Below are 14,370 nucleotides of genomic sequence, written 5' to 3'. Positions count from 1 at the left end.
TAGCGATCAGTAAAGAGCTAAAGAATCACCGTTCTCATGATTCCTCGACTGCGGGCCGGGGCACTTGGGAGAATTGTAGACGATAAAAAGATATAAAGTGCTGATTTCAGGCGTGTGTTCTTTCGATATGCCTGGCCAGATCTGGAATTTCCGTACTTATGCAGATCTGGGATTTCCATATCTGGCCAGGGATATCAGACTATATCTGTCATTACGAGGCTATATCTGGCAGATATACCACATCAGGTTATATGTGGCCAATTTTTTTATATGGCCATATCTGAAATCTTCAAATCTCGCCAGATATTAATTTTTTGTAAGGTCTTAGAAGGAGTTGAAGCGCTGTAATAGTGGTGAGGTCGCAGCAACCCCACTGAGCTGCGTTTGGAGGAAAGGGCAATCCCCCATGCGAAGGAAAGAGGACTCCTTTTCGTAGCCCGGACGTGGCCTGCTATACTTTGTCATAGCCTCCTCTGCACTCACAAAGCCTAGCAGTCCGACGACGAAGCCATAGAGTGCCCGGTCGCAGATTTGGAGAGCGAGGACCTGCTTGCACAGAGCATCTCTTTGGGAACCTGGTGTACAGCGCACAGCTTTTGCAGCAGCGAGGACCTGAAACATGGTTTTCAAATTCGCTGAGAAAAGAAGCGGTAGCGCGAGGAACACGAGGAGCACGAGCGGACATTCCATCGCTCGGGAGAAGCGTGTTTCGGCGTCTCGCCGCAGCGGGGCGCCCGTTACATGCTCTCCTTAAAGGAGCGATGCAACAATTTTTGTACTTTGCGCAAATACCGCTTAGAACAGATCCCTGACGTTAATGACCCATGAAACACGCGTTCGTTTTTCACCCCACGCAATAGGAGTCCCAGAAAAAAATTAAAGAAAAACGAGCAGCGTTCACCCCCTCAACTCGCAGCCAGAACAAGCGGCCACGTGATCTGGAGCCGATTATATGCCGCCAATGTAGATCATAGCCACGCGCTGGGGTTGGCAAAGCGCAGGACACGCGCTGAGTTCCAGACATTGTTACGGCTCGGCTGTTGTCGTCGTTGCAGCGATTGGACACGGGTCACAACCCGAATGTTTCTCGAGCTAGCAATTGTCACGAGCCCAAGTCGAATGCCCACGCAATGCTCGGGTCCAATCTATGAACCGCATTCAAATATCGTCACTTGGGTGTACTGCGATCCCCGAGTTACGTCATGAAATTTTGCAAAGGAGAGATTGAATGAAAATGATCGCTTTTGTCCTTGAAATTCCACCGCAACAAAGGAGTTTCTTGGCCAATGGCGTTGCGTGCGAGTATCCTTGAGTCCCAGGTGTGCCAGTAAGCTCGTGTAGAGAGAAAAACATTCCGATTGAATATCGTTGCACAGCTCCTTTAAAGCCCCTCGATATGTTTTCGTTTGTCTTTGCAAGTAGCGCCAAATGCGCGAGCGAACGTGGCCCAGGTCTCGAGCGGCCCTTGGAAGCAAATGGCGGCGGAGCACCCGCTCGTGGCACGTGTCTTGCGCATTTCCACAACAATGGTTGGCGGTACTTGTGAAAACACCTTTATCAAGAGGCTTTAGCTCTCCTCTGATCCGTTGTCTGCAGCTCTACCTTTTCACTTTCGGCGGCAGCGTCACGTGGCGATCTGCAAGGCTTTGTCAGCATAGAGGACGCTCCGACTCTGTTCACCATTATGCTGAGACTACAGCCCAAGCTACAAGCGCGAGCTAGCACCGCGCTCCTGATTTTGGGACGTGCATTTCTAGCGGTAGTACTCGTTCTGGGAAATAACGCTTCAAAGCAGCGACCTCAAGCTCCCGTGCCCGTGGCATTGACTGCAGTTTCAGCTTAAGGTTGAGGGGAGTACAGATGGTTTCTTTGCACGGATGCGACGCGTGCTCGAAGTTGTGGCTGTGTTTACATGCGCTGCATTTACATGGATGCGACCGTATAGCGCATCGAATCAAGATTTCACATTTTTGATTGGTAGCAGACGGGTAGAATAAGAAACAAATAGAAAGACAGGCTGCGTGCGATTGGTACCTGCTCGATTCGATGCGCTACGATCGCATTCATGTAAACGTATAGCCTGCGTCGGTTGTTGCTGCTTGCCTCTCAGATGGGACTAAAGCTCAAGGGTGCAGCACTTCCTGTAGATGACTGTTTATATCCGCGGGAGACTTTGTTTCGATGTAACTGGACAAAGACCGAACGCCACGGCCCCTTCAACCCAACCAGATTGACGGATGCGAAGAACGTGACAGCCCTTACGAAAGAAACGGGATCGAGACCGTAGTACTACAGAGTTAGAGAAGAGGGAGAGGAGAACTCCCCTTTTACGCACACCAAACGCCCTCTGCTGTGTGTCCCGGACGTCGGTTTGGTTTCCCTCGAAGATTAGCCTGTCACTCTGAATTTGTACAAAAGCGGCTTTTATCTCTTCCGCCCATGGCTTCGACAGCTTTGCGCGCAACTAGTAGGATTATAGTGTAGTCACGTGTCCTCCTACGACGCGCTGATTGGCTCACTGAAATCGTGGTTTTTGTAGTTTGACAAGCAGCGGGAGACAGAGTATACAGTAGGAATTTGTCGTCCTTACGACCTGCGCTGAAACAGCCTAAGAACGCCCAGAGTTCTCGGCTGCCGTCGGCCATAACTTCCTCTTTCGCACGCCACGGTGTCGTGCCTCAAGGGCCCGGAACGGCTGGCCTCTAATTTGCTGGCATCACGCTACCATGCCTGACAGATATGTATAAGGCACTCCGACGTTTAAACCTCACTTAGGAGATAAACCTGCGTATTACCACACACAGAAAGACAGCTTTCTCGTTTTTCTTGTTTGCCTTTTATTGCAAAGAAATGTTTTCTTTTTTTTTAGGGAATTAAGACCTAGCTTTTCTTTTATTTAGTTACTAGGTGGCTATCAAGCTCCATTCCGGTGCTCGTATGTGGTTACACATCGTTAAACAATGTGCTGGTTCTTTTTCCTGGCTTTCTCTGCGCTCACAAATACGTGAAATCGATAATGCAATAAAGTAGCAAAGCAGACAGCTCAAACTACAATGCAGATCGCTTTTCATAGCTTAAAAAAAAGAAAACGATTCGCTGGCGGCCATAGCTGTCTGCGAGACTGCTGAGCTCGTGCTGATGTTGAGCTTCCACAGCTCTTTTGCAACGTGCATTCCCCACCATCAAGTTTGCCCGTCCTAACAGTCTATTAATGTGAGCTTGTTCTGAGCATGCGCTCTAAACAGTGCACTCAAATATGACCTCCAGTGAATACCCCTATTCAAAAAAACTAAAACTGACTTTTTGTCTTTTTTTTTTTGGCGCGCAGGTGTTATTTTTGCTACGGCAGAGTTTGGTTGATAGCGATATGGAATGACTCTGCTCCTAAGATAAAGGAAACGATGTCAATCACGGTCGTGAACAAATCAACTCCCTTCGCTGCATGAGTGCCACCAATCATCTAAAATTAAATTAAAATATATTTATATGTCTTCGTCACAGATTTGGCTGTGAAGAGGTCTGTGAACACTAGGAAAAACAAAACGCTGGTAATACGCGTCTAATATATCTACCAAGTAAAATACGTCTCGATATAATTTATCTGAAGAATGTGTAATGCGCAGAGTTTTGTTCCGGTAGCATTAGTAAAAGTAGTTAGAAAAGATTTCAAGCAACTGATTCTAGTATACTAACAGGTTGCCCGATTTTTTAAGCTCTCGCGTAACAAGTATCGCTAACCAGGCTTTTGTGGTTGTTGTTGTTTTTATTTCTTTGCCATCAGCCTATGTATGACGGTATTCCGAAACGCGCGGCCGAGAAGAATGTGCCATTGTGGAAAATCTGTTCATGCGTAGAAACATCGCAAAATTATTGCATCGAAAAAGGAAACGAAATGCCACATTATTTGTTCAATGCCATTTCGATCACGAAGAACGTTAATCTTGAATAGCGGACAGTACGTACACTTTTAATAGCGATAGATGTCATAGTTATTAGTAAGACCTGCTCGCCATTCGGTAAGCAATTTTTGTTTCCTATCTGAAGACTCCAACGCGCTTTATATGTTGAAAAGGTATATAACATTTCAGAACTCTAATAGTAGGCAGGTGTTACGATTAATGACACCAACTGGTGTCATATCCAAAGTCATACAACATCATTATTGTCGTATCCAAAGTGATATAACATCATATAGCATCATTATTGTCGTCGGGCGCCAAATTGCTATGGGGAAAAGACTACCTCTACTTTTCCCCCTTTTTTTGTTTGTGTGTTAGTTTTGTTGTTTTTTCACGGGGGGGGGGGGGGGGGGCAGAATATGAGTTAAACTTTTTGTGACGAAATACCTAGAAGTATTTAGACATTGTAAGGATCAAATAACACACGGAACTTGTGTGTTGTTGTTAATTTTGGAGATTGTTGTTATGACAACCTTCCGTTATTTTCTTTTTTTTTTTTTTTTTCCTCCGAGTGTCTGCCGTCGTGATTAGTCAGTCGGTTCGAGAGCACCCGGAAATGGTTTGGCGCAAACATATGAAGCAGCGAATTTCATTTTCAGTAAATGCCATTAGATGTTCTCGTGTGACGACGCACAAATGACACCTTGAACGACTCTCATTCGCTAAAAGGAAGATATAATGTTCGCGTGTCAAAGGGAAATATGACATCCGATTTCTCAGTCAATTTCGCGAGCCGCCAAACAATGGCGACCTCCCTTTTCTGTACAATTTGAGTCAAAATAAAAAAAATAAAGATCTATTGCAAAATACAAGTTTTATATATAAGATTTGTCCAGCAAAAATATCTGAAATTAGGTACATTCCATAAGGCTGATATGATTTGTCACTTGAACTGATATATGTTCTAATATGTTATATATATATTATCATGTATATTTTATTAGGGGATCACCACAAACTTTTATCGTACTGAATTTAAATTAAAATACATATTTCAGTGAGCACATATTTCACTACAACGTTGACTTAGTTTAATCCTTATACATTGAATATGTTATCTTAGCTATAGTAAAACAAATACCAACGCAGAATAAAAATGTGTTAATAATTTGAGTAAGGTTGCCTCCATCTGAAACCCCTATAGCAATCGATACACAATTGACTGTGGTTTCAACCACCTGCAATGGTCGTTCGCGGTTTCAAGCATACATATTGGACGCACGTTCTGAAACATATCACTGGTAAGATAAGCTATAGGGCGTTTATCGAAAAACAAAGAAGAAAAACCGCGCTTTTTGGCTTACGTAAATAAACTACGCGTCGCAGAAAGCTGGAACTCCGTGATATTTTACGGCTAGCGGCTGTGACCAAGGACGTTTAAACAGACAGGACCCGGCATGACGTCAGCCTGAGTGAAGCCGGAAGAGGCGTTTAATCCCAGACTGCCTTGCGCACCCGTTCCGAGGCCGTGGGGTAGCGCACCGGCGGTTCGTCTGCTTTCTGATCTGCTCCGGCGTGTGCTTCAAGAGGCTAGCTTTCGATGCGGTCGGCGTCCGCCGTGGGCGTCCACGATGCAAATGCTTTGCAGCGTGAGTGTTTATATTTAGTTCCACATTATGTGCCAGCGAAGTCAGAACTCGAAGCGCGAGCCCGTTGTTCTGTGCGCTCCTGGCTTGCATGCGCGCTCGTGCGGTCTGCTGCTGCTGTTTATTAAAAAATTCGTTGCGCACCGCCAAGTCCTTCACGGTGCGTCGTCTAGAGCGTCTCAATTCTAGTCACTTACTTTCTGCTGGGCAACCAGGCGTTCGTTTATAATAATCTCATCCAATTCCGACCATACCGGTTTAAAAGTCTCCCGTTAAGCGCTGTTTCAAATAACGGTGGGTGCCGCCAGTACTTTCGGTGCACACAGTCGTGTTGCCACGGAAATGTCATGGCAACGCGGTTTTTTGCACCGAAATTAATGGCGGCGCCCACTCACTAGGCTTCCCATTGGTCAAGAAATGTTCGTTGCGGCTCGTTGCCACGCCTACTTCCGTTACACTTCGCTCCATGCATTGGGGATATTGACGCCACCTCCTGCCCATTATGACCTCCTTGGGCTGTGACAGAATGCGAAAGTTTGAGAACACGCTACCTGGATTGAAATATAATAGAAAAATACGAACTTTCACTATGAGCAGGCGTCCACCTAAGCCTAATATCGTCAGCACAAGAAATAACATCGTGGGTTAATCAGTGAAAACAAATCTTGTCAGCAAGAAAGAAAACAATATTCACTTTCTTCCTGGCAACTCCTTCCTTTTTCACTTACATAAATGCCACATGCATCCACAATTTCAGTTATTGTTTTGACAATATTAACTTAGTCGAACGTCACCTCATTGAGGAATTTTTTCTTCTTTTTATTGCTTATCTTTTTTTAAGTATATTTTGCATTGCCCGGAGGCGCTATTGAGGGGGGTTACAGTTTTGAAGAAAAAAACATATCTTCATTTGTAAAGTACACTTGGTCTTCAGTCAACCTATTCCACTATTTAATATTTTTAACCAAAAAGAAAAAAAAAGAATTCGCATACAAGTTTGTCCTGGCGTGGTACTCTAAGATTCTGAAAAACGTGATCAGTCCGCCTAGAAACGAAATGTGAGTATTTTAAATATATTTCCTTATTTATACCAGTCTTATTATTGTATATAAGAATTAAAATCTTCAATCTCAACTATTTTCGGCAAGAGGAAAGTAGTTCCCAATTCGATTCTCTTTTCCTTTTGTGCAGATCTTCCTGCGCCCATATCGATCAAGGACGAACCTAGCAGCTCTGTTTTGAACTCTTTCCCATATATCTATCAAGGTTGTTTGCGAAGGGTCCCAGCCGGCACAGGCATATTGTAAAATCTGTCTGACACATGTTAAGTACGCGGTTTTCTTCAAATCAGTTTACGAGCATTTCAAAGTCCTTCAAATAAAATTGAGCGCCCTGCCAGCTTTCACGATCAACTCACGTTCCAAGAACAGTCGGATGAGAGAGTGACACCAAGGTACTTATACGTAGATTCGTTACTTAAGTTGTTTTCTATCCGATAGTGGCTTTTAATTTTTTGCTTTCTTTTTTTTTTTGTAAAACACAGATGCACACACTTTTTGGATTTAAATTAATCTGCCACGTGGAGCCCATCCAAGTATTAATACACTCCAAATCTCGTTGCAAGAGAGCAGCATCTTGTTCATCCTGAATTTTTCTATGCACAACGCAGTCGTCGGCAAACAAACGTATACACGAGGAAGTTCCCCCGAAAATATATTTCACATAAATTAATAACAAAAGTGGACCTAGAACAGAGCCCTGACGTTACGTTAACATACGCCGAATTTTTTCCGTACAAGGCAACACATTGGCGACGCTGTAATAAGTGATTTCCAATCCATCCAAACACACTAAAATCCAACTTTAACAGCTTAAGTTTACCAAGAAGGAACGGGGACGACACAGTGCGGAATGCCTTACGAAAATCTAGAAAAACACAATCAGTGATTGAAACACGATTCAAGTTATGTTATGTTCTCACAATAAATTTTGAGTTCTGTCTCAACCGCTATCGTCACATCCTCATGGAGTTTGAGCTTTCTGCGACGCACTGTCTACGTACGCGTACCAAAAAACACGGTCCTGCTTGTGTTTTTTTGTTTTCATGACTCTTTGGTGTGCGGATAGAAACTGCGGGAGAGGTTGTACAGGGTGTCACAAAAGAAAATTTACACGGTCTTTTTTACCGCAAAAATAAACTAGGCATCGCCGAACGCTCATTCTCCGCCCAAAGGTAGACCTAGAGGTCACAACCAGATGCCAAAGTTCCAGCCCGATCTGATGACTTAATCAAAAGTTCTAAGTTATTTTCTGAAAATTTCAATTAGAAAATGGCGCCCGATGGAGTTTTCAGACATATGGGGCTCTATGGCACCACAAACCGAAAACGGGCAAAAATGGGCTCCATTTTCCCATTGAAATTTTCAGATAATGACTTATAACTTTTGATTAAGCTGCCGGATCGGGCTGAAACTTTGGCATCTGGTTGTGACCTCTAGCTCTACCTTTGGGCGGAGAATGAGCGTTCGGCGATGCCTAGTTTAATTTTGCGGCAAAAAATACCGTGTAAATTTTCTTTTGTGACACCCTGTATAAGAGCCCGTGGGGTCGTCAGCACGCCGAACTCTAATAGACCTATTTCTAAATTACCGAAGCATCAAGGAGAATGCAGGGATCGGTATCTCACGCGCCACGCGCGCACGCCTTCCCCGTATGGAAGATTCGAAGTAAATAACCAAAGCAAAACGTTGACGAACGCGCGAGCAAGATGCCATTTGTTCTAGGCGTTTGCCTTAGAAAAGTTACTAGTGCTGACGCCAGCACGTGCGCGTTAGACCATTTGCTATTAGCGGCGAGATGTTTTGGTGGCGCCCTCCTATGGTCCCCTCTCATGACGTCATTACTTACGAACAATAAGTTCGATGGTGCTTGTAATGATCATGGTGGAAGCCTGAAATCATAGCGCTCTCAAAGCAACACTGCTAACACCATCAAAATTGAAGTTCTTTCATTCCTCTTATTTCCGTCGATGAGAAAACCTCTGCTGACGTCATAGTCAGCATTCGGCCAATCGTAGAAGGCCGACCACAGCGACGCTTTCGATGACGCACGTCGCCAATATTACCCAGGCATCAAGGAGAATGAAGGGATTGGTCTCCCACGCGCCGTACGCGCAGGCCTTCCCCGTATAAAGGGTTCGAAGTAAATACCCAAAGTGAAGCGTTGACGAACACGCGTGCAAGATGCAATAGACCGATCTCACCAAGCGCTCCACGTATGCGTGACGCCGCCATGACTGTAGTTCGTAGGAGGCAGACGCCAGTTCACGAGACAGCTCTTCCCTCCTCCTGCTCTGCTCGCGCAGACCTCCAGCAGGGTTGTTGCGCGTGCAGGAAGACTACAGCTCCCACGATGCATGTCGGCAGCGGTGGCGTACTCAAACTAGATCGTGAGATCGGTCTATTGGTTTTAGGCATTTAATTTAGAAAAGTTACTACTGCTGAGGCCAGCACGTGTGGCGCGTGGAACACCAATCCCTGCATTCTCCTTGATGCTTGGGTAATTTAGTAATATGTTTATTAGAAGGATTAAGGCCTGTTCACAGATGCAGTGAAGCGCTACAAGCATGGCGCTGACCTCGCGCTAAGCGCGTGCTGACGGGAGCGTTCACCAGTTTTGTATCGCACCGTCAAAACAGTTGCTCGTGGCAGACAATAAATAGCTGACGACACGTGAGCAGCGCTACATCAGCGCTTCGCTGCATGTGAGAACCGGCCTACGCTAAGGCTAGCTGTCTTTGTCATTACCCACTGTTCCCTCCAATCTGAGCGAAATAGAGCGCCGTCCGCCCCTGGAGCATTTTCTCGCGTTCAAACGCCGGTCGCCAGGGTTCGGTGTTCGAACGCATTAGACCAGTGAGTGGAGACAAAGTCAATCAGCCTTCGCGTCTACCCTCTATCCTTTCCAGTCAGAGCTCCGCACTTTGAGTTCCCCTCAAGCTCTCGTCTCTTCTCCCTCAGTTTCTCTTTGTATAGGACTTTCCACAGTCAGTTTCAGACCTGAGCGTCCTAGCGAAAACGGGTTGAAGGTTGCTGTGTTAATACCTTTTGGACTTTTCTTTCTTGCTGTATAATCAGTCTCTATTTACAAGATTGTGGAGATGCGCACGCTTTCTCGTAAAATAAAGGCATTCAATATTTTGCGAAATCAGACTTTCTTTTTCTGTCTAATTCTCGCTTCAATACCGAATTCAGTCATTATATGAAGCAGGCTTACTTTTTGTGTGGTTTTTGTTTTTTGTGTGTGTTAGGCACAGGCTTAGAAGTGTTTTAAATTTGTGCATACGCTAAAAGCACGAACACAGATATTCATTACAACCCCTTTATGTAAAGTGTCACGGGGTGAATATCTTGGAACTTCAAAGAAAGCGATGGCTACGTACTGATGCTGATGTTCCCTTTCGATATTCCGCAACCCCCCCCCCCCCCCCCCAAAAAAAAAAAAAGAAATAATATTATACTCTCTATTTACAAGTGCGTAGTTCCTACAGCCACCTTTGCCCGATTTGATATGGATTAGCATCGTACGGGCTTGCGGTCCGTGTATCACTACTGCGTGATGCACGTTAAAGATCTCAGTATAGTAGTGGTACTACACTAGCTAAATTTCTCATCTGCAACGCAAACCAGTGTCGCCGCAGCTGAAAGTTAAACCGACCTTACGCTGAATAAACACGAACGTGAAGTTTGCTTTTGGTTTTACCTAGCCTTACTCTTCGTGTGCAAAACAACTGGTTTTTACGCTCTGGAGTCGATTCGGAGATATTTGCACTTCCTACTGGTTTTAGCAAAATACGCGTAAAAATTAGTAAGACCGGGATACTGCATGGCTAATCAACCTGGAAGTGCAAAGAAAAGAAAAAGCCTTCTCGCGTGCAATAGTTCTTTTTTCTTTTCTTTTTTTTTTTTTTTTTTTTTTAGAGAGCGCGTAGGTATTGCATACAACTTTTTACGGCAGAATTACACATAAAGGACAGAACACGGACAGTGTCCTTTCCTTTATGTGTAACGCTTTCGTAAGAAGAAATCAATATTTATGTGTTAGCTATTGGGCTTGTTGTCGTTACGCGGATCAAGTAACAGCGTCTGTAAATAGAAAGATAGGGACTACGAAAACAAAGTCAGATCCCCCAAATTCCCTATTTAGTAGAATACATCTTTTCTTTTTTCTTTTTAAGCGTTTTATCGAACTTATAAACTCACGCAGCGCCTTGATGAGAACTGAATTATCGCGGTTAATTTGGCGCATAAACCTCTTTGTTCAATTTTTTTTTTTCTTTTGTCACGCACGTGAAAAAAAAAATAGTTGCATCGCTCTACGCACCGAGTTCGTCTTGGCAGCGTCGTTTTCAGTCACTTTGTCGGCACCGAAGTCGGGCTCTCCCACTCACAAGCGCGCTCTCTTTCCGAGCGTCGATACCTTCACAAGAGCCCACTCTGCTCGGCGACCACACCGTCGGAGGCACAAAGGAAAAAAGAGACGTAAGGGGACGGCAAATGACGTCACTCTTAACCCTCCGGGCCTCCACGCTACCTTCCGCGGAGTCGTACTGGCCGCCGACCAATATGGCGTCTGCTCTGACGTTGACTAGAGAGCCTAGATTTCAGAGAGGAACCTGCTCATACGGTGGAGAGCGTTTGCAATTCAATGGCGGACTCTTCCTGCGGCGATCGGTCGCAAGTGCGCATGCGCTGTGTTTTTCGCGTGGCGGAAGGGGAAGCAGAAGGAAAGGCGGCGATATTTGCAGACGACCAACGTTATCGACACCTCCTCGCAGCTCGTTATTGCAAATGCGGTTTGTAAGCCACGTGGCCCAGAGCGAGAAGTTGGAAAACACTCCGCCATCAGGGCACTCTAAAACTCTAGCCAATGAGTTGTTCGCCAAAAGGGGGATGCCAGTTCGTGAAGTCACTTCCGTGCGTAGCCAGCGAACGACTTGATGGATGTCTGTGCGCGCGTATCCGTGAGAGAAACAGAAAGAGAGAAAGAGGGAGAGATATCATTTTACCGCCGAGGATCCATAATGTAGCTTTTTGTAAGTCCTGACGCGACCCATACGTCACATCCGGTTCAGGAGGAGCGCTCCCCTTTTACTTGCTCTTTGAAACCTCCGCGGTGCCGTTTGGCGGAACAGTACTAGAGGTGGCGCATGGCGGCGCTTACGGGAACTAAGGCGACCAACAGGTCCGCGCGTTCAATGAAGTAGCAAAAATGCGAGGGCGTGATGGGTTCTTGGAGAACTCGATCGATCGTTTGCCCGACCCGCGCACACAATGGTACGAAGATATGCTTCGCTTCATTTTTCGTGTGTGTGTGTGTGTGTGTGTTGGTGTGTGATTGCAGTCGAGATACACAAAACGTGTATAGAGTGCTCTTTCTTCTTTTTTTTCTTTTTTTTTTTTTGTAGTTTCCTGACACTTGACTTTTGCAGCAATCGACTGATGCGGGCGTGGTGCTATATTCATCGAACTATGGCAGCGATAGCTTCCGCAGCACTTTATTTTGAGTGTAATTTTGAGCATGCCGATTGAATAGTTTTTACAAAAGCAGTCAATAATTTTTTTTCTTCAAATACTACTTCCGAGTTCTTGCAATCGTATGAGTATAACATTTTATATTTTTTACGCGAACTGTATAGTTTTTTTTTTTTTTTTGCTTTTTTTAAGAACAATTTGCTTGGATTTTAAATTAATGTTGTTTTTTGTCACTTCTTTTTTTTTCTCAATGATGTCTCCCTTAGAATTTTCTTTGTTATTATATCAGCCCTGTTGTTTGCAGTGCCCATGAAAACTTTCGAGAAACTGAAAAAAAGAAAGCGTGTACTAATAAAGAGATAATGATTTCTTACGAGGGAACATATGAGAAACTGTCATTTATTTAAAAATCACACGTGTGTCAGCATTTTCATGGCAACATAACATAACCGACTATAGCCTATATTTAATATAGGTTATGGTCGGTTGTGTTGGAACAAATATAATAACAGTATTTATTTTTAGTTCCTGCAGTGAGTATATTTGACATTGCCATAATATTTGCACTACCAATATTGCCATTGATTCGACGCATATTATCTTTGTAGGAATTCACAAATTGAGCGCATGAGTGCGCACAAAGGTCATCTTTAAAATTCAATTGTATGACGTCACGACTGGTGGGAAATTTTTCGCGTTTCCCCCTCTTCGGGGAAAACGAAAGGATTCACGGGATAAAAGTGCGCCAAAAATCACCTTAAACTCGTTTTTTTTTTTTTTTTTTTTTTTTTTTTTTTTTTTTTTTTTTTTTTTTAAGATGTGGTTTAGCTTTTTTTTTAAAGAATTTCTCTCTTTGGGTTGTTTTTCTTGGTACGAAATCTTTCGCAGTGTCGCCAAGCTTATGAAAGTTCTGACCCCTGCACCCCTGCCGAACACTATTGCCTTGAAGAGTGAAATCGTGAAGCTGCGTGTTTTGTATAATAAACTCCTAAAATTTCGGATTGCGTCCTTTTAGCTCAATGTTTTGTTTAAAAACACATTTCGCTAGTTTGGAAGTAAGAGATTCAGCGAACGTTTAATGATTGAATACTGTTATCTATAATAGACCTTGTCGAAAGCCAGCGTGCGAAAATTTCCCTCTTTTTTAAACCAACGGTCACTCGATTTTCGAACTGCTCGTCCAGAATTGGGTCAAAACGCAATGGAAGAGGCCGCCATCTTCGAGGTTTGCGGTCCGGCATTTTCGACAACGCTTCGATAGGCGGCGCCAAATATGCGTAAGGCCTGTTCAGAAGCTTTGGAAGACCAAAACGTAACAGGGCTCGATCTTTGTTTCTGCTTGACATGATATGTTGAGTGCTGTTTTCCATGACCATTTGGAAGGTGATTGAGAAGGTCCATGATTGCGTCGTGAAAAGATTGTCGTTCAGGCGATACGGTGTTTCGGTTCAAGTGTGCACGATTGTTTTGTCCCTCGTGTACGGAATTCTATTACCTTTCCCATCGTCATGTTTGTACCTTCGTAATAAATAAATGGCATGAAAAGGATTAGTTCAAAGTGAACATAATAAAGTTTTTATTATAATTTTTTTACAAATAGATTACATGCTCCAGTTCACTTTAAAGTGGTCATGAAACGAATTTTGGGCTGCGATAAATTAATTTAGGTCTGGATTTTACTAATAGCATGCCGTTTAGTGGGCCAAACCAAAGGAGGTAGAAAGACAAAACCCTGATTTTCTCTAAGAAGGTTTGAAAACATAGCTGACAAATCGTTCCTCCTTCCCTTCGAAAGCTCTCCAACTTTTCACTGCGATACATCCACGGTACCCAAAGCTAATCACCCGACCTCAACGCACGTCACACAACACCCGTCCTCGCTATGTTTCCTTCAGCCCTTAGCTGACAGTGCGGTGGGAGCTACGCGCTTACCCGACCAAGCAGCCGCGTCCCTCTTATCAGCTGAATCCATTCTCTGCGCATGGGTATGCGCGCGGGAGCGTGATCACGTGGCAAGATATGGAAGTGCGGCTGGCCCACGAGCACGTAGCTTCCACAGCACTGTCAGCTTAGGGGTGAACGGGGTGGGGAAAGCTGTGTTCGACCGAATTTTGAGCGACTAGCTAATCCTCTAGGGGAAGAAAGGCGATCTGCGGGTACGAAAACGAAGGTCCGAGCAGCAAGGGAATTCATCCCTTCCCTCTGCTTCAACTCTTTGGTCAATTTGGAACGCTGCGTGATTCGTGAGCTGAGTAGAAACGTTAAGAAAAAAGTTTATAAAAAATAATATCA

At 44.4% G+C, this 14,370-nt stretch overlaps 1 protein-coding gene across 1 annotated transcript in view; it reads right to left on the bottom strand.

Moving 5' to 3' along the window:
* Nucleotides 1–13,588, bottom strand: part of LOC8039048 (glycine receptor subunit alpha-1) — a 64,995-nt gene extending 51,407 nt beyond the window's left edge. The window contains exon 1 of the mRNA XM_029970605.3: nt 13,574–13,588. Coding sequence (XP_029826465.3) covers nt 13,574–13,588 — 15 coding nt within the window. The remainder of the gene's footprint in view (nt 1–13,573) is intronic.
* Nucleotides 13,589–14,370: the final 782 nt, after the last annotated feature.

The sequence above is a fragment of the Ixodes scapularis genome, unplaced genomic scaffold (assembly GCF_016920785.2).
Source record: "Ixodes scapularis isolate PalLabHiFi unplaced genomic scaffold, ASM1692078v2 PGA_scaffold6__148_contigs__length_123643588, whole genome shotgun sequence".
Classification (NCBI taxonomy): domain Eukaryota; kingdom Metazoa; phylum Arthropoda; class Arachnida; order Ixodida; family Ixodidae; genus Ixodes; species Ixodes scapularis.
Note: the sequence above shows the minus strand (reverse complement) of the source record. Positions and strands in the feature narration are given on the sequence as shown.